This window comes from Etheostoma spectabile, chromosome 24 (genome assembly GCF_008692095.1).
Source record: "Etheostoma spectabile isolate EspeVRDwgs_2016 chromosome 24, UIUC_Espe_1.0, whole genome shotgun sequence".
Taxonomy (NCBI): Eukaryota; Metazoa; Chordata; class Actinopteri; order Perciformes; family Percidae; genus Etheostoma; species Etheostoma spectabile.
This window is the reverse complement of record NC_045756.1, coordinates 14166041-14184623: the sequence shown is the minus strand read 5'-3', so window position 1 is coordinate 14184623 and position 18583 is coordinate 14166041. Positions and strand designations below refer to the sequence as shown.

General features: G+C 43.3%; 1 protein-coding gene across 1 annotated transcript in view; it reads left to right on the top strand.

The window, feature by feature from the left end:
- The first annotated feature begins 1095 nt into the window (after positions 1–1095).
- pard3ba (par-3 family cell polarity regulator beta a) overlaps positions 1096–18583 on the top strand; it is a 143040-nt gene continuing 125552 nt past the window's right edge. The window contains 2 exon segments of the mRNA XM_032506458.1: positions 1096–1538; positions 9178–9279. Of these exon segments, the coding sequence (XP_032362349.1) occupies positions 1422–1538; positions 9178–9279 (219 nt within the window). The 5' untranslated portion in view covers positions 1096–1421.

Genomic DNA, 18583 nt, shown 5'->3' with positions numbered 1-18583 from the left:
ACAAAGCGTGGGAATTAAGGCACAGGAGCGTGTCAGCGGCCATTAATATCCATAAAGTCAATTTCACAACACACCTAATGACATAAAATGACAGACAATAAGTTAGGTAATTAGTATGCGTGATGTGTGTGTGAGTACAGGTGTGGTGGTGGGTGAGAACAGGGACATTAGAGCAGAAAAGCTAATATATTTCTCTGCAAATACGCATGGACAGTTCACCTCACATCACCTTCTGTCCTGCCTGTAAAATAACACAGTAGGATTTTACTGGAGTGTGTAGACATAAAAATATGGCATTTAGGAAATGCTTTAAATACTATAATATCCAAAAACATGCACAGTGTTACTTAAATAAATCATGTAAATTATCAGCAGACTTTACTATTAAAGGTAAAGGTAGACCTCCTTATGGACGATGACCACTGTCCATGTTAAAGTCTGACACATTAAAATTAATATATTAATATTTGATCAATTTTACAATGATCCATATTTTATAAGCTGGTTAAAGGCTGTGTATGTAAAATATGTATCTGTAAAATAGCTTAACAAGTTATACAAATGTACATTATTGGCCTCTAAAATGTAGTAAAGTAGATCTATAGGATCTAGGAGCAGTCCCATGGAATCAGCTCCTATATTACATTTCTACAGGTTTTATTTTGCTTTTAGTTATAATAATAATATCCACATCTACACTGTATATAAGATCAATTGTGAGTTAATTGTTACTTTATACATGTAATACCATTACAGTATTTAAGACACATTTGTTTTGTATTTTCCAAGTCAGTGAATGTGTCACTTTTATTTTTGTCTTTCTTTATGCACTTGTTTTTTTTTTAAAGCAAATATGTGTATTATATTTAATAGCTATAACCCTAACAACCACTCAAACTACAGAGGAAACAAAGCAAGAACAGTCTTTTAATTTCATTTAATACAAAATGTGTTATCGGTTCATTGTCAAACATGTGAAACAGTTTTCATAATAAATGGGAAGAAAGGTAGTGAACTGTGATAAAGGTGTATGGGTGTTGGAGTGTCAGTGGGAATGTAGTTTCCTGGAGTTCTTCCGGGTTCCACTCAGTTTGTTTTGCCTGGGTGTATCAACGTAACAGAAAGTCCCAGTCTGCGGCTCTAGCGACCGTTTTTCTTCGACTTACATGACGGCTTTGCTGAAAATAAGATGCCCCGTGAGGTTGTGGACCCGTTCTCAGCACGGGAAGTCGGACAAGTGACTTCACCGTGATTTCACCCCGACCCGAGACACCTGTTGCTCCAGTTTCGACAGACAGGTGTCTTCGTCTCAAACAGGGAGCACAGCGGGGTCGAGAGAGAGAGAGAGAGAGAGAGAGGGACACACACTACCGAAACTCGGATAAACTATCTCCAAAAGAACATTTGAATTGACAGCCGCTATGAAAGTTACAGTAACTTTCGGGGACACGTCAGTGGTGGTCCCCTGTAAAGCTGGGTGGACCGTCCGGGATTTAGTCGACCAAGCCACGCGGAGATACCGCAGGATTCTGGAGCAGGTAAACCGGCTAGAAACACCCTTCAAACCGTCACTTAGCTACGTCAGGGCTCTCACATCACACCAGGGTACGTTATTGTGCCACAGAACATAGTGCTTAATTCCACTCACTCTTCATAATTTGACTAAGATGTCATTTGACCACGTTACATGTTCCTAATATTATTGCTAACCTTAGCTACTAGCTAGCTTAAATGTCATGTGTCTGCATTAAAACGATGTGACTACAATTGTAGGGTAGTAGGGTAGTACTAATCTTTGTTAAACAAACTACAAGTTTAGTTTATAAAAAGTTAGACCTAAAACCTTTAACATTTCAAATGTACCAACATGGTATTGGGTTTATGGATCTCCTACTTTTATTTTGGTGGTGCACGATATGAGGATATTGATATTGCAATTGCGATGTGATTCTCGGTATTGGAGGGAATGATCATTTGTGTATCACTATAATCATTTTCACAGAAAAATATCAAAATCTAAAAAAATAAAATAAATCATAGTGTGATTTTTTTTTTTTTTTTTTTGCCAGGATCTGTACAAAACAAAGAGGTTTATTTTAGTCTGTAGGACACAATTAGTAGGCCCAGTAGTCTCTGCACGCACCACAACACTTCATTCAGTATGGTTGGACACATATTTTGCCTTGCCCACCTGCAATACCCCCCCCCCCCCCCATATGGACATTGCAGTACTCCATATTACGATTTTGATAAAATCACGATTAATTGTACAGCCCTAAATGCAACTACAGTTGATTTTTTTTTTTTCCTTTGAGAGTCAACTGTTAAATCTGTCAACATAAGTGAATTTAACATTTTATACACGGGTTTATATAAGTATCATTTACTTTTTAATGTTCAACAATCACATTAAGAATCCATCACAGAAATATGACCAACTTTCCTCAATAGACCAGAATGCAATGCAACCCTGGGCATTTCAGATTATGAGTTGTGATTGGCGTATGCCTCGACTGCACTAACACCGTGCAGAACCCATCGGGATGCTCTGTTCTGCTGGGAACAGGTATGAGCATCATCATTCACTGAACACCCCAAACCAAAAACTGAGGGTGTAATATAGTAGTTGTTTTCCTGTGACTTGTGTTGTTTTGAATGCCCCACATGTGCACAAAGAGATGCACCCCCTGCTTTCTGCTCCCTGATGTTGCAATCACTTGAACATTAATCATTCTGCTGAACTGACCTTTTATTAATCAGCCGCCTTGTATGTGCATGCTGTCTTAGCGTGATAGGGTGCTGATGTGCGTCTCTGCGAGGATGTGAGTGGAGCCGGCTGCAGGCTCAGCTGTCTACCTGTACAATAGCTCCCTGCTTAAGCCCTGGTATCTCAGTGGGCAGGTGGAAGTTTACCGTTTGATGTCCTCAATGTGGCCGCAGACGAGGATGTGCGCTGCGGACAGGCGGCTTTGTCCTGTGAGTGATTGGGGATTAGGATTGGTGACAGGTCCCGGTCTTATCGGTTGGTTGGTCCCCCTCTCAGTCCGCCCACTTACCCTACCCTCGGTGAGGCGAGAGGCTGGCATTTTGAGATGCAAGGCCGCTGAAGCAGGAATAGAAAGACCGATTGGGTGGCTGCATTGGTTGATATATTGCTTCCTCTCAGTGAAGGAGCACACACACACCTAGATGGCCACACACACACACACACACACACACACACACACACTTGGAGGAGCTCATCTTGCTCGGTGTCCCCTGAGCTGTCACGTCTCTGCTTCGCTGACACCCACAGCCATGCCCACCCTGCCCAGCGGTCCCTGTTGATTCTCACTGAGACACGCTGCGATGCACAAAGTAGGCTAAATGTGAGCGTGTGATTAAAATGCACCCGGCCCTTTATTGCTTTTCACAGAGCATGTTAATTAGGAGCCTTTGCTAGACGCTGACTCAGCGGTCTGTCGCCTTCTCTTAATAGAGGCACATCATGAGGACAGTCCAGCTCTGTAGCTGCCAGAGAGGACCGAAGAGCTCTGACCGGGTGAGCCGGCAGCTCCTGCCAGCAGAATCCACTTAGAGCCCACATTAACCGCAGGTTTCTCCACTCTCTGGCTTCACCCGCTGACAGCGGGGACAGTGTCAGAAACATGGGTATAATCACAGCGAAGGTGTGTTTATGTGTGTTGGTTTTCAGGATTCTGCGTGACCTCACTGGTTATTGCAATAATGGCATTCAGATCTCCTTAATGAGCAGGTTATTGTAATGTGATCTCAGCTGTGCCTATGTCCATGTTCTACTTGCACACGTTTTGTTTAGTTAACTGACAATTATTGCTCCTCATACAGTGTGATTTGTCAAATGTGAGCGTACGAGTTATTATAGAAGATTTTCCCCAAATAGTTTCCGGACATTATTCAGTCCTTGCTATTGTGCCATGTGATGAAGATTGTGGGAGTTGTGTAAAGATTTGCACCTAAGGTGTCATGATTTATATGTAACAGTAGGTATATTTTTCAATTTAAACTTCCATCTGTCATCCATATAATTATTCAATAAAGAAAAACTAGGCATGATGTGTAGAAAAACTATTCTATTTCTATATAAAAAAATGTATCCTAGGGCTGCAACTTTTTTCCTATCAGATAATTAGTCTATAAAATGTGGACCTGCTCACCTAAAGATATTCAAATTACAAAGATTTCATTCTGCAAACCCCTTACATTTGAGACTCTGGAACTTGCAAATGTTTGGCCATTTTTGCTTGATAACTGAGATAAATAATCAATCAATTGTGAGGATGGATGAATTTTGACTCATCATTTCAGCCCCTTTCCTCTAAACTGCAATGAAATTAAAAAAAAGTCCACAGCTGCAGGAGTAAAGAGGCTTAGGGGGGGGGACCAGCATGTAGACTGGGATTGTGGTGCGTTCTCAGGGGAAACAGCCAGGTACTGTAGCTGCCTCTCCCTCTTATGGGCTATATGTGCAGGTTCAGATCAGACTAGGGCCACTATACCAACCATGTTCTGACACCTGACAGCGCACAAGCTGAAAGCACTTTGCCCTCGTTCTTATGCGGGCGGGAGGGAGAGGCGTGGTCCAGTGTGGGGCTGGTATGTGCGTCACAACTCAGCTATGCAAAAGGCATTTTAAAAGTAACAAACTGTTCAAACCTGTTGTTTCTCTTCCCGTGGTTGTTTGTGTCATTGGATTTCAGACCTGGCTTGCTGTCAGACGTGTTCAGAGAAACCGTCTGCATTCATCAAAGTGCTGTAGTTGTGTATTGTGAATGCATATTGTGGGGAAATACTTCAAATAACTCCTAAGCTACAGAGCAGCCTCCTGAGGCTCACTGTTGCTGATTCCCGCTGGCGTTTGACTTTAAACTTCGGCATCCCAGACATCAGGACTATGATAACTTCTTAGTTACAGAGACATGAAAGTACAAAATAAAAATAATTTAAATCAAAATGCCGTCCTTTCTGCTTGCTACTGTGGAACTTGCTCAGGAAAAGCAATTTCACTTGGCAACAACCCATCCCCATTCAGCATGTATAAGCAGTATATAAACAAGTAATACACCGCTACCAAATACGTAAAAAAAAAACAAATGTTTTAGAGGCGTGGTTTATTTCATAGGCTGTGCACCTGTGTCACTACATTATCTGGATCACATAACAGTTGCTTAACCAAAAGATGTATCCTGGAATTCACAATTTGTTTAAAAAAAGTAATAAATGAATCAATCGTTTTTAATTTGACTTAAAGAGCCAATTATATTGTTAATCGCAATTATTTCCGAGGCAATTAATTGTACAGTGAAACTTAGAATTGTTACGGGTCTAGTCACAGCTTCGGCACGCATTCTTCTGAGGATCAAAGTGTGAAATAGCACCCCCCAACACCCCCAACCGCTGCCGCCCCACTGAATTTAGCTTCACTAATTGCTGAGCGGTGTCATGTTTGCTCACCGGGGAAGGGGGGAGAAGGAGGAGAGATATATCGCTTTAAATGGTCAGGGACTTAACGGTGTAATTTGCAGGAAATGTACTCTTCTAACTGTCACGGTAATTCTCCTCCGCTGTTGACTGACTGACTCCCCACTCCTTTTGTTTTTTCATGTCACGGGAAGAGTTCAGGATACAAAGGGGAATTACCAGGGATTGACAATGAGGGACTTCAGACGAGTGTTATTTTTTTTGTTCACTCCCTTCTTTCCTCTCTTTAGATTACGTTTCCTCTGAAGTGCCGTGCATTCATCCCTTTTCATCACTAGGTAGAAAGAGAGGAGCGTGTTTCCTCGGGCCTTGTGAGTTCCAGCTGAGGAAGAGGGGGTGTGCTTAGGCACACAGCCTGCAGAGGTGGTGCTGGTTAAAGGCCCTGACACACCAACCCATCAGTGTTGGTCAGTGTTGAGGATGTTGATAGTAGTCGAGAAGGATCGTCGTTGGGCGCCCGGGTAGCTCAGTTGGTAGAGCGGGCGCCCATAGAGGTCTACTCCTCGACGCAGCGGGCCCGGGTTTGACTCCGACCTGCGGCCCTTTGCCGCATGTCATTCCCCCCCTCTCTCTCCCGATTCATAGCTTCAGCTCTCCTGTGAAAAATAAAGGGCGAAAATCCCCCCAAAAAATCCCCCAAAAAAGAGAAGAATTGTTGTTGTCATTACTCGCTGAACGGAAGATAATACCATGGCTAGTAATAAGAAGATACTGCCGTTATTTCTAGTTTTCTCGTGCACTGATTCGCTAGTCAAGGGCTAGCACTCCACCAATCGGATTGGTGATTGAGTCCGACTGCCCACTGGCCGATTCAACAAGTCAAATCGGCCAAAAATGGACGCCGACGGCTTCTTCCCCACGACGGCACAGAACACACCGAGCAGAGTCACCGACGTCTCCCTACTGTCCGACGGCCGTTAATGGGATTGGTGTGTCAGCGCCTTAACACGCAGGCATTGGTGAACCCCCCCTCCCCGCAAAAATCACACTAATACACCTTATGTCATTGATGCTGGTGATGTCACCGCAGTAAGAGCCATGTTTTGCTGTTGATATCACACACCCACACACACTCGCTCACACACACACTGTACTGTAAACCGTATCGGTGAGAGGCAAAAGAATGCCGGCAGCTGGTCAGGTTGGACCGGTTTCTCTGGCGAGGTGTGAAATGCTTCGCCCTGACGTCCTGGCTGTATCTGTGCTCCACCGGTCTAACGTCTCCATCCTGTATGTGCAGCTTCATAGCAAACATTTTCAAAACAATGCTCAACGAATGATCACTAAACACACCTTTTACCTTTTCGGATTCATATTACATGTTTTTCTACGCTGTTTATTTATTTATTTATTTATTTATTTATTTTTAGCACTGTCACAATTTCATAATCTCAATAACTCCTCTTTCTTATCTCTCACTTTCTCTGTCGTCAGTTTCAAATCAGGTCAGTTTATAGCGTATTTATTTATTTTCAGTGGTCATCTAACTCCATGTGTTCCTGCTGTCTATAGCTGCCTTTTTGAGAAGCTACAGGTGACCCCTTCCTCGGAAAAAGAAGAATAAGTAGAGTGCATAGAACGTTCTGGAGAGTCAAGGCTACTGAAAAGTCAGCTGCGGATGTTTCCAGCCGGTATTGCCTCCCTTTACCTGAGATTCACCGTGTTTGTAGTTCACTTATCCAATTTGCATCATGAGTTCTATAGTGGGAACGCCTCCTGTATTAATAACAGGTGTGTTGGCACAAGTCTGTGATCAGATGTCATCATCCAGGTGTAAATTGGCCCATGAGTTCAAGTTACTGTAGCGCCCCAGCATGCATTGGGTTTGGCTGTCTTTAAATAATGTGTCACACAAAATGAAAATAATGCAAACTATGCTGAAGGTATCCAATCTTTCTTGTATTTGTATGCTAGTTGTAGCTGCAGATTACTTGCTGCTCCTTCTCACAGCTCCGGCGTTGGCATTATGGCCGCTTCTGAAGACAGAGAGGTTCTGGCTTTATTCCTGTGATTGAAATCCCAGGCTTTGTTTTAAGAGAATGGACTCGGCCCATTGTGAAAGGCAGACACCCTCTTTTTATTTTTTTTTATTTTTTTTTATTTTTTTGTGCCCCCTAATTCACATTGGGATGCAGCGGAGCAAGGAGGAGCCCATTGACAGCGGGTCTCAGTGAAACAGCAGAAGCCACTCGCTGGGTCTCAGCCAAACTCATTTCAGACTCCAAGGCTTATAGGCTATAGCTGTTAATTTAGCTGGTAATATAGTCTTGTGTTGCTACGGACAGATTGCTTATTGGTATGGGCAGATCCTAATGGGCCATTTTCTACTGCACACATTGTTAGAAACGATAAGCCTTGTCAAAGATTTCTTTTCTTAGTCTTGGTCTTACTTTTAATAGAAGTTGTTGGGTGGGGGCGGAGTAGCTAATATTTAGTAAACAATTCTAAAATTGACCCATCCAGGAGCTTGGAATTATATTCTGTTTTTAACTTTGTATTTATATTTAATGCAACGTATCATCATCCTCATCTTATATTGTCCACAGATGCAATTGCATCGCCACAATAGACTCCGTGCTGGTCACGGAAAGGGGAAGATGCTATTGTTCGTGTACTTCTCTGTTGATTTTGCTCACAGATTACAGATTGCTGCTCAGTCTAAAGTCCGGGTTCTCGTTGATAATCGAGGGAGCGCCAGGCGAGGGGGTACTTCCTGCTCTGTGCTGGGTTTTCACCCTGACCTCTGTCTTCATGGTAACAATGAATGTGGCCTGGAATGTGCCCACCACTTCTCCCCACAGAGCAGTAAAAACCGCTAATGTTCCTCTCCTCGCCCTCCTCTCTCACATTCTTCTGTGCAAACTGCACTTTGGAAACCCAGTACAGTGTAATGTAGGTCATCTGTAGCTACTGTACCTGCCAAACAAAATGGGAAGCCTGCTGTTGGGTCCTGATATACATGCGTGGTTGTTATGTTGACTGACTGTCAGTATTGTGTCACATTTGTTCCCCATCCCATTCATAGTGGTTACAATGGCCAAGTGGAGTTATTACATTTTTTCCCCCCATATTTTATAGGGGTATGCAAAAAAGTTGATTTATGAGTTGATTCAAGCTCTACCGATTCCAAATTGATCCATAGAATTCAAAAAATGTATTAATATTTTTTTTTTGTAATGGCGGGTATACTATCCCATGGAAAAAGAAACTACATGTACACACTCAGAATCGTTTTTTTTAAAATTGACAATTGTTTTTGAATCAAATTGATATCGAATGGAGACATTTTCTGAACCGTGCACCCCTAATATGTTATATATTGAAACAGTGACTCAAGAACATCGCAATACTGTATACGTGTGAATTAAAAAATGACATATGAATGATTTGTGTTGGTTGATTTGACTTTTTGTTATTTAAAGTCTGTGTAATATTAACCAAGGTTTTGATCAATTTACGTGTTCTGACCAGTTAAAGCTACTGCTGGACATCTGAGCTAGACTGTGAGCTGATTGGTTTAAACTCCCACTCAGATGTCACTGCTTGTTGCAGTTATTATTTGCTTATTTTCTGACAGTTGATTTAAAATAGGGATTATGAGTCCACTTCCATAATGTTTGTAATTCAGTCTGTAGCCATTCTTGTCTCGACCTCATCTCATGTCATCTTTGTGTCCAGCATGGGGAGACTGCAGTGAACACCCACCACTTGGAGTACGTTGACGGAGGGATCCTGGACATGGACGACCTGCTGATTGATCTAGTGGAAGACAGAGACAAGGTGAGGAGGAGTCAATGGCGCATCACTGTTTTCCTAAATTCAAACCACGAAACTACAGTGAATGTTGAACACACAGTGTTGTCCCGTACCTGTACCTCATCCACGCTCCAACACATAGACGTGCTGGCATCTGATGGACAGCCGTTTCTCATGGTCGGACAGCTTAGCATAACATGAGCTGTGATGCGTATAGCAAGCTGTTTCTTGATTGTTCCAACCTGGTATGAGGTGCAGTAAATTACAGCAGTGAATCCGTCATTCTTAGCCGTGCTTAGTCTGGTAGCAGATTTATTTTGACTCCGCTTGTAAAGTCTCCAGCCTGGCGGGATGACAGCATGTCCACAAAACAAGGTATTTGTGAATTCAAAACCTTGGTTAGCGTGTCGCTGGCTGTTAGAAGTCTAAACCGGCTAAATACCAAATGTGAAGAAAAAACATATATACTCTGATTGGGTTTGATTGGGCCATACATGCTTGGTAAGAAAATGAACTTATTTTCTCCTCTGGTTCTTCAGAAAGGGAGAGTAGGAGTGGTGACGGTGTTGTGTGATTTAGCTGTCATGTTCATTTTTTTACTGAGACGGATGAAAGGACACCATTTCAAGCAAAGGGAAGTTCTCCAAAACAGCCATGATGTAACTTCACAGAACTGGGTTGGCAGATGAAGTTCCCTGTATTTACCACACACACACACACACACACACACACACACACACACACAGTGGCCTCATTTCTATGAAGAACAAATTTCATTCGACTTGCTAATTTCCCTTAATGCATTCCAAAAATGTGCTAATAAACTGCCCAAATTCCATATTCATAAGCCCCAGGCCCGGAAGAATTAAGAATTATCAACACTTAGTCAGCAAGAAGGCCAAATGAAATGGAAATGGAATATATTCAGGCGACCCTGTGCCACGCAATAACAATTTGTGTTTTAAGCTGCATGAACAATAGTGTGAGTGGGTTAGGGTTGTGTGTTGTGTGTGTGTGTGTATGTGTGTGTGTTTGTGCACGCCGTCTTGTGCATGTGGGACTGCAAAATACTCTTTGTGGAAACAAAAAGGGGACACAACTAAATAATAGATGTGTAAACACAGTGGGAATCTTCAGCTTTTTGCAATCCCAGAGAACAGAAGCTTCATTTCCGGGGATGATGGAATTATAATCATAAGATCTGCGTCGTATTTGTGCATAAGTCCTAGATTTTAATGACTCATTTTTTCAGCATAAACCTGCTTTTTTGTCAGCATCCTCGGAATGATGAAGTGTCACAGATCAAGTCCCTCACTAACAAGTGAGCCTGGCGCCGGCTGTCTTTCCCTAGCCGCGGTGCTTTTTGTGATTACGGGCTCTGCTGAGCGAAACGCTTCACCAGAACCTGCACCATGCAGGAACTGTCTAATTTACCTTTTGTTTCTAATGTCTCTCAGCTTCCACCCAATTCTCCAAACGCCCCCTTTCATCTCACTCCTCATTTTATCCTTTTGTTTTTGCTGCTGATGAAAAGATAGCAGACGGAATAGGACGAGCGCACGTGATCTTCATGACGTGCCAGTCATCCGACTTATCTCCGGGCTTCCAAACGGCGTCGGCTCTCGTAGATTAATGAGCTCTGCCTGGGATTCTTGATTAGTCTGACTTCCTTTTGTTTGTCTACGTTTTTATTACCTCGCCGCAGCCGACAGATTCTATCTTTAGTGCTTTTCTTTTTTTTTTACTCTGTTATTGTGGCCGACGCTGTTTCGCCATCAATCATACAGGAGGGGTCCCATTGTGAGGGCCCTCCACCACACAGCATGGGCCCTGTGTTAGCCGCGGATGCTAATGAGAGATAATGGTAAGCTATTTGTACGCCTAGTGGTTAGCTCCCCCGCGAGTCCAGACCTCTTTATCAGGGCCAGTCCCTGACCATTATTCAACACACGCAGTTACACACACACGCAGTTACACACACACGCAGTTACACACACACACACAGACACACACAGACACACACAGACACACACAGACACACACACACACGCACACACGCGCGTCTCAGGCAGGCGTGTAGTGTAGCATGTTAGCATTAGCGTCTAGGGAAGGAGCGCCACTGGTGGTTGATGAGGGTGGAGATGAGGGGGCGTGTGTGATTTGATTACAGTTCTGCCCCCTGCGTCTGCGACACACACACACACACCAGCCAGCATACATAATCCGTTCATTAGGACCCCTTCTCGAGACACCGGCCACCAGCCTCCTCATGAATATTAATATCAATCTGATGAATGTGAAGACGGCCATGGGGTGTTGGCTTAGGTGAGACCACAAACACACAGTACACTCACTGACAAAAAAGACCACAGTATAAAGAGAGCAGGTCATGGTGCCGTCAATTATACTCTATCCTTTACTGTGTGTGTTGTGTGTGTGTGTGTGTGTGTGTGTGTGTGTGTGTGTGTGTGTGTGTGTGTGTGTGTGTGTGTGTGTGTGTGTGTGTGTGTGTGTGTGTGTGTGTGTGTGTGTGTGTGTGTGTGTGTGTGTGTGTGTGTGTGTGTGTGTGTGTGTGTGTGTGTGTGTGTGTGTGTGTGTGTGTGTGTGTGTGTGTGTGTGTGTGTGCGTGTGTGTGCGTGTGTGCGTGCGCATGTGCGTGTGCGCGCGCGCGCGCGTGCCCGCCAGCCCGCCCAGCGGCTCAAAGAAGACAGTTGGAGGCATGTCGGTTGGAGTCATTGACCTGTCAGATACCCCACTACTTTGTTAATGGTTTGGAGAAGTGGGCAGACATAACAGCCTTTCAATCTCTTCCTCTTTCGTTGCGCTGTTTCTGCAGACGAGTTAACCTGCCTTATCCTCCATCAGTCAATTTTTTTTCACTCACGCACACACATGCACTTGTACAGTGGGCAGAACAAGTATTTGATACATTGCCGATTTTTCAGGTTTTCCTACTTGCAAAGCATGTAGAGGTCTGTAATTTTTATGATAGGTACACTTCAACTGTGAGAGACGGAATCTAAAACAAAACTCCAGAAAATCACATTGTATGATTTTTAAATAAGTAATTAGCATTTTATTGCATGACATAAGTATTTGATCACCTACCAACCAGTAACAATTACGGCTCTCACAGACCTGTTAGTTTTTCTTTAAGAAGCCCTCCTGTTATCCTCTCATTACCTGTATTAACTGCACGGCCTGGTCAGTGACCTGAAGAGAGCTGGGACCACAGTCTCAAAGAAAACCAATAGTAACACACTATGCCGTCATGGTCTAAAATCCTGCAGCGCATGTCCAGGCCCGTCTGAAGACAGAAATAGAGCTTTTTGTTCTAAATTCCACTGCCTGGAGAGTGGCCTAGCCAGTCTCCAGACCTGAACCCAATAGAAATTCTTTCGAGGGATCTAAAAGTCCGTATTGCCCAGCGACAGCCCCGAAACCTGAAGGATCTGAAGAAGGTCTGTATGGAGGAGTGGGCCAAAATCCCTGCTGCAGTGTGTGCGCAAACCTGGTCAAGAACTACAGGAAACGTATGATCTCTGAAATTGCAAACAAAGTTTTCTGTACCAAATATTAAGGCCTTTTTGCGGATGTGTCAAATACTTATGTCATGCAATAAAATGAAAATTAATTCTTCAATCATAATCATACAATGTGATTTTCTGGATTTTTGTTTTAGATTCTGTCTCTCACAGTTGAAGTGTACCTATGATAGAAATTACAGACCCCTACATGCTTTTTAAGTAGGAAAACCTGCAAAATCAACAGTGTATCAAATACTTGTTCTCCCCACTGTATGTGGTTGTAGAGACGGGCGATATGTTATATATAAAAGCCGTTAATATTGGACATGATTTCTGCAACAATGTGCTGGAGTGTCTTGATTTCGTCAGGTATTTAGTCTGCCCAAATCAGACATTTCCATCTTTTGTTTTCTTTTTCTTTTCCTCTCCTCATCTCGCCCTCGCTCCTCCATCTCTTTGCTCCCTTTGTTGTCAGAAGCAGTTATTACCAGATGTATTGCTTTACCTCTGCACATTCGCCCATATACGCCGCTACCAGGGCTGTCATTCTCTCCCATTGACGGTCCTTTTGGATCCTGCATTAGCAGCGACCACTACTCCCGTTATGTCTCCACGGCACACAGGAGCTGTCAGGTAGGCAGTCCAATGCCAGCATGCCATCAATAATCAAGCCGGTTTCATTTGGCAAGCCCTCTAAGGTACATACCATATACCTGGCTGCTGTTTCCTGTGTTCATTGGAGAGATTTTGTTGTTGCACTGCGCGGTGCGACACAAAGGAAACTGCACATAGATGCTGCTTGATTGGAAGGCCATTGCACATCATTCCTCTCCTTCGCCCACATGCAGCTGAAATTTGAATGTTTAACATGTGCGAGTGTCCTCTCTTGTCACGCCTATCTCCTCCAGAATGGGAATTAAACTCAGGGAGCATAACATCTCCTCATAAGTAGACTGTCACTCCTCATTCCACGTGCTCAGACACACATACACATTGCTCCACATGGACCTTGTTTTGAGGGGGGGGGGGGGGGGGAAGAACCATAAAAAGTCAACGTTCCATCCAATGCAGCCAGACGAGAAATCTAATTTCATGGGAAATTTAATGGGGGAAAAAAAAAACTGGAATGATTTCCTCCATCTCCCTTTAATTAGCCCTTTTTAATCACTGCGCCTACAAGGCGTCCATGAACCTCCTGTGCAGTCTCTGGTTGCCCGGGATGTAAATGGTAAGGGTGCATATCCCAGCTGATCTCCCTCTGAAATGTCAACCTGCTTGATTACGAGGCCATCTCCCATCATCCATCTCACAGTGGCGGACGCAAGGCTATTAGAATGAATCGGTCTCATGGAAATAAGTTAGGATATTTGAAGTAGATCTGTGGTCATGAGCAACTTTCATATCTTTTTTTTTAAAGACAAAATGACACCTCTGTGAAAAATGACTTTAATTTCACTTCATGTAGTCATTAATATGTCACAAAGTTAAATTGGCACTAGTAATAAAAGATTTCAAACTTTTGAAACTACTGCGTGAGGATGTAAATATGAATGTAGGTCAGTTTATGAAAAATGAAATGCGTTCAGCATGTTTGTTAGGCCTTAAAGATCCGCACAGAGCATTTCACTAGGAAACTCTGAATCGAAACGTAACCGAATTTGCTTACAAGAACTTTGAATGCATGCAGGCAAATACTTACCAGAGTACATAACAGCCAGTGTGGACACACAGCCTTGTGGGCCAGTCTTGAGCATCAGATTTTAAAATCAATCAATCAATCAATCCAAATTTATTTATATAGCACTTTACAGCAACCTGCAATAGAAATAGAAAGAGTGAACATAGAAAACAGTAAAACTCACAGTGAAATGAAATAATGCTGCAGCAGATGTTTTTTATTTTATTTTATTTTATCCCCACCAGCTCTTTCTTGTAAGTTATTTCGGGTGATTTGTCATTTATTACATGTCAGATGTCAGCCCCTCTTGACAGGCGACAATAAGGCATTACTTGAAATGTGCTAACCCGCCGGAGAAAAAAGTTTAGTGAATGGGACGTGATTACGAGGCGCAGACGTGCTGATTAGCCTTTGACGCTCTGTGACATCTCGCTCCCTCACCTCCCCTCCCCTCGTTCACCGCCGCGGCGAGCCGCGTTTGATTGGCATCTGAATAGTCCCGTAACTCTGCACAGGGTCTGAATGGCCGGTGATGAGCAGGAGCAGGAGGTTCAAGTGCGCTGATTAGAAAATGTTAAGGCAGGTCAAGTTTATTTCCATAGCACATTCCATACACAAAGGCAATTCAGAGTGCTTTAAATAAAGCGTTAAAAAAAGACATGAAAAGGAAGGAAAATCAACATAAAAACGTGCAAGTTAAAAGAACATAAACTGGTAGAAGAAGAAAGTTTTTTACTTTTAGATTTAAAAGTGGTCAGAGTTGGTGCAAGTCTGATATCCTCTGAGATTGAGCCCAATCATAATGCCCTCTTCAGATTGTACCATGATCCATACGTCCTCACCTATGTCTGTATGACACATTTGAATATTAATTAGAAATCTTGCATGGATTCCGAACATGCCCGGTGTATAAAATGAATCCGCTGTAGTTCATCTGGAACGAGTCATTACGTTCCTTCTGTTGTCTGCTTAATTGATTTTTATTCTAGCAAAAAGAACGTTCATTTCTTAAGGTTGCCATCTCTGTTGAGGCCTCGAGGCTCCAGACATGTGGAGCATTCGAAATTTGATTGTCTGAAGCTAAACTGCACAATGGAAAATGGGTTTTTTAAATGTTTTTTTTTTCAGCCTTGGCCCTGGTGATTTCATTATGTGAAATCATATTTCTAAATATTGTCTGTCCATTTTGCAAAACATCTGTCTGATATTGACAATTCATCATTTCAAAATTACATAACAAACTGTATGTGTATTTGAGTGCCACGGAGCCGATGACGTTAGATTTCTCTACGGATTTCTGTATCGGTCGGTGTCTCTGTGTCCCAACCGGCCGTCCACCATAGCCTGGGTCTGTCCCAGGTCCGTTTCTGCCTAAAATGATGTCTTTCATGGCCATTCTTGCCTGATATGCTTGCTCTTGGGGAAACTGTTGGATTTGTTGGCTCTGTGCAATTATAGAGTGTGGTCTAGACCTACTCTGGCCCTGTTTACACGTACATGGTTATTTTGAAAAACTGAGACTTTTCCTTCGTTTGTGCCCTCGCTTCACACGCAAACGGAGAATTCACCTCTGAAAACCAGTCATTCTAAAAACTCCGGCCAGAGTGGAGAGTTTGGAAATCTTCGCTTGCACGTAAACGGAGAGGAAGTGATTCGTTGCTGTTGCTATTTTCTGGATTCTGATGAGCTAACGTGGGCTTGAGCTTCTCGTTACACTGCCACCTACAGGTTTGGAATGCCCTTGACTACATTGATGGCATATATACACGGGTATGTGCAAATGAACACTTTTCTAAAAACTGACAGCTGTGAACGATGTTATTTTTGAAAACGGAGAGGATGAAATGACTGTCTATGAAAATAGCCGGTCAAATCTGTAAAGTGTCTTGAGATAACTGTTTGACACTATCAATACAATTGAAATAAAATTGACTCCCTACTTGCTGAAGGTCCTGTACACCATGGGAAAGTCTAAGTTTTCTATGCTGCCCTCTGTCATAATGACTCATATAAAACTTAAAACATGCCGTTGGTGTAACCTTTTAAAAAAGATACAGAGCTATTAAATTAGATGGAAGGAAGAGGTGTTCCTGTTGCTTTCTCCTCACCTCGTATTTATTATGCATCCTCCTCATCGTCGGTGATCGTCCATTAACGTATTCATCTCTCCAGTAAACGTACACTATATTAAATAAAGTTGGATTATCTCTGTTGCCTGCAGATCAGATCAGACCGGAGCGGTTGAATGTTTTGCCCGGCGGGATTCGGTCACTTGATCTGATTTTATCATATCTCATCAGCCTCGACCTTGATTCTAACCCCCCCCCCCATCTGAGCACCACAACAGCTCCTCATCTGATTATATTCAATTAACAATACCCTCTACACATACCCACACACATTCACCAAGCCCCGTTTGATTGTAATTACGATGCGAGAACTCTAGGAAGGCTTAAGGAGCAAGAATTCGTGCCGTGCCCGTCTGCTTTTCATTAGCTTTTCTCATAAAGTCGCACTTTGGAATTTTAATTCCTTGTTAGATGATCCATTGCTCTACCTTTCGACTTTGAATGATGGCACCTCTCCAAAGTCATTTGTCAGTTCACTGAAGCGAAAGGCTGGGATTCAGTTAGGATAAGGCCCCTTTCTGTTTTCTTTGCGTAGGTGTGTGTGACTTACCGAGGCTACACTAGGTCATCACACCCTCAGATCTTGTCCTTTGGTGTTTCTCCGTCTGTTAATCCCACAGACTCCATGTTGCCCTCTGTGTCACCATCACACCACCCATTAGCTCCTAATGGAGTGAGACGGTCAGGCTGTAACCTGACCTGCCTGCGTCTGGCAGGATGGACCGGGGGGAGGGAGGTGGCGTGTCGAGGCCAGAGGTACACTACGCTCTGTGGACTCACTTTTCTAATGACACATGCACATAATCAGTGTGGCAGGAGAGGATGAGGCATGAGGATGTGGAAGAGTCGGCCTGTGTTTCAAATTATGTGTGTAATCCCGTGCTGCAGCTATACCCCCACCCCCAAACATTTGACATGAGATATGAGCTTTAGTTTAGAAAAGCAATCGTGTGGTATTGTGACGCTGCAGCTTGTGTTTGTCATCAATATTAGCTTCATCAGTTAGCGGTGACTTTTGTCACAGCAACCTGCAGAGATGCTAATCACATCCTGCTAATGCTCTATTATAGATCAACTTGTTTACAGCAAATCTACTCTCTGACCTAAGCAGCCTCACACCAGCTGTTTTCCTAGATGGCAGTGCCCCAGACTACTGTGTGTGTGTGTGTGTGTGTGTGTGTTTGTGTCATAGTGTGTGCATTGTCTGAGGGTTTTTGAAAAGCGTGGTGTGTCCTCCATCCGCTCACTCCAACTGCTAATAACTCAAATCAACAGAAAGTCACACTCCCGATCTTGTTTGTAGGCGCGCGCGCGCGTGCGCGCGTGCGTGCGTGTGTGTGTGTCCGTCCGTGTGTGTGTCCGTGTGTGTGTCCGTGTGTGTGTGTGCGCGTGTGTGTGTGCGCGCGTCCGTGTGCGCGTGTGTGTGTGTCAACTAGAGGATGAATGCTTGTAATACTGAATCCAACTCATTAAGGGTAAGTATTAAATGATTTCTGGTGCAATTACACAGCTGAAACCGCATCTGGGTCCATTGTGTTGCACACACACGCAACCACACAAACTACATTGTTACTATTCGTTTTTCCTGCCTCTCATCCTCCATCAACTAACTGATTGGGCTAATAAATTGAGCTCCGTGGACGGTAATGTGTCTGAATAGGCCACTCGAGTTATTAGCCATCTGACATCAAGGGCCATGTAGAAAGGTGGAGTGGTTGTTTTACTAGTTATCACATCCCAGATGATGATCATGTTAGATGTCGGTATTGAAAGACAGTAAAACGTGAGTCGGACTGAAGAAACGTCCCCGACTGGCAAATCACATTCAACCTGGACGCTCCTGATTCGGGTACAGCTCTACACAATTGTGAAAAATATCCATCTCATATGTCAGATTGTTTAATACGTTCTCTTTACAATACCTAGACGAGCAGCAAAGCAGGAAGTTGGAGATTATGCCTGGTAAATAACTGAAATAATGGTTCACTTATTTG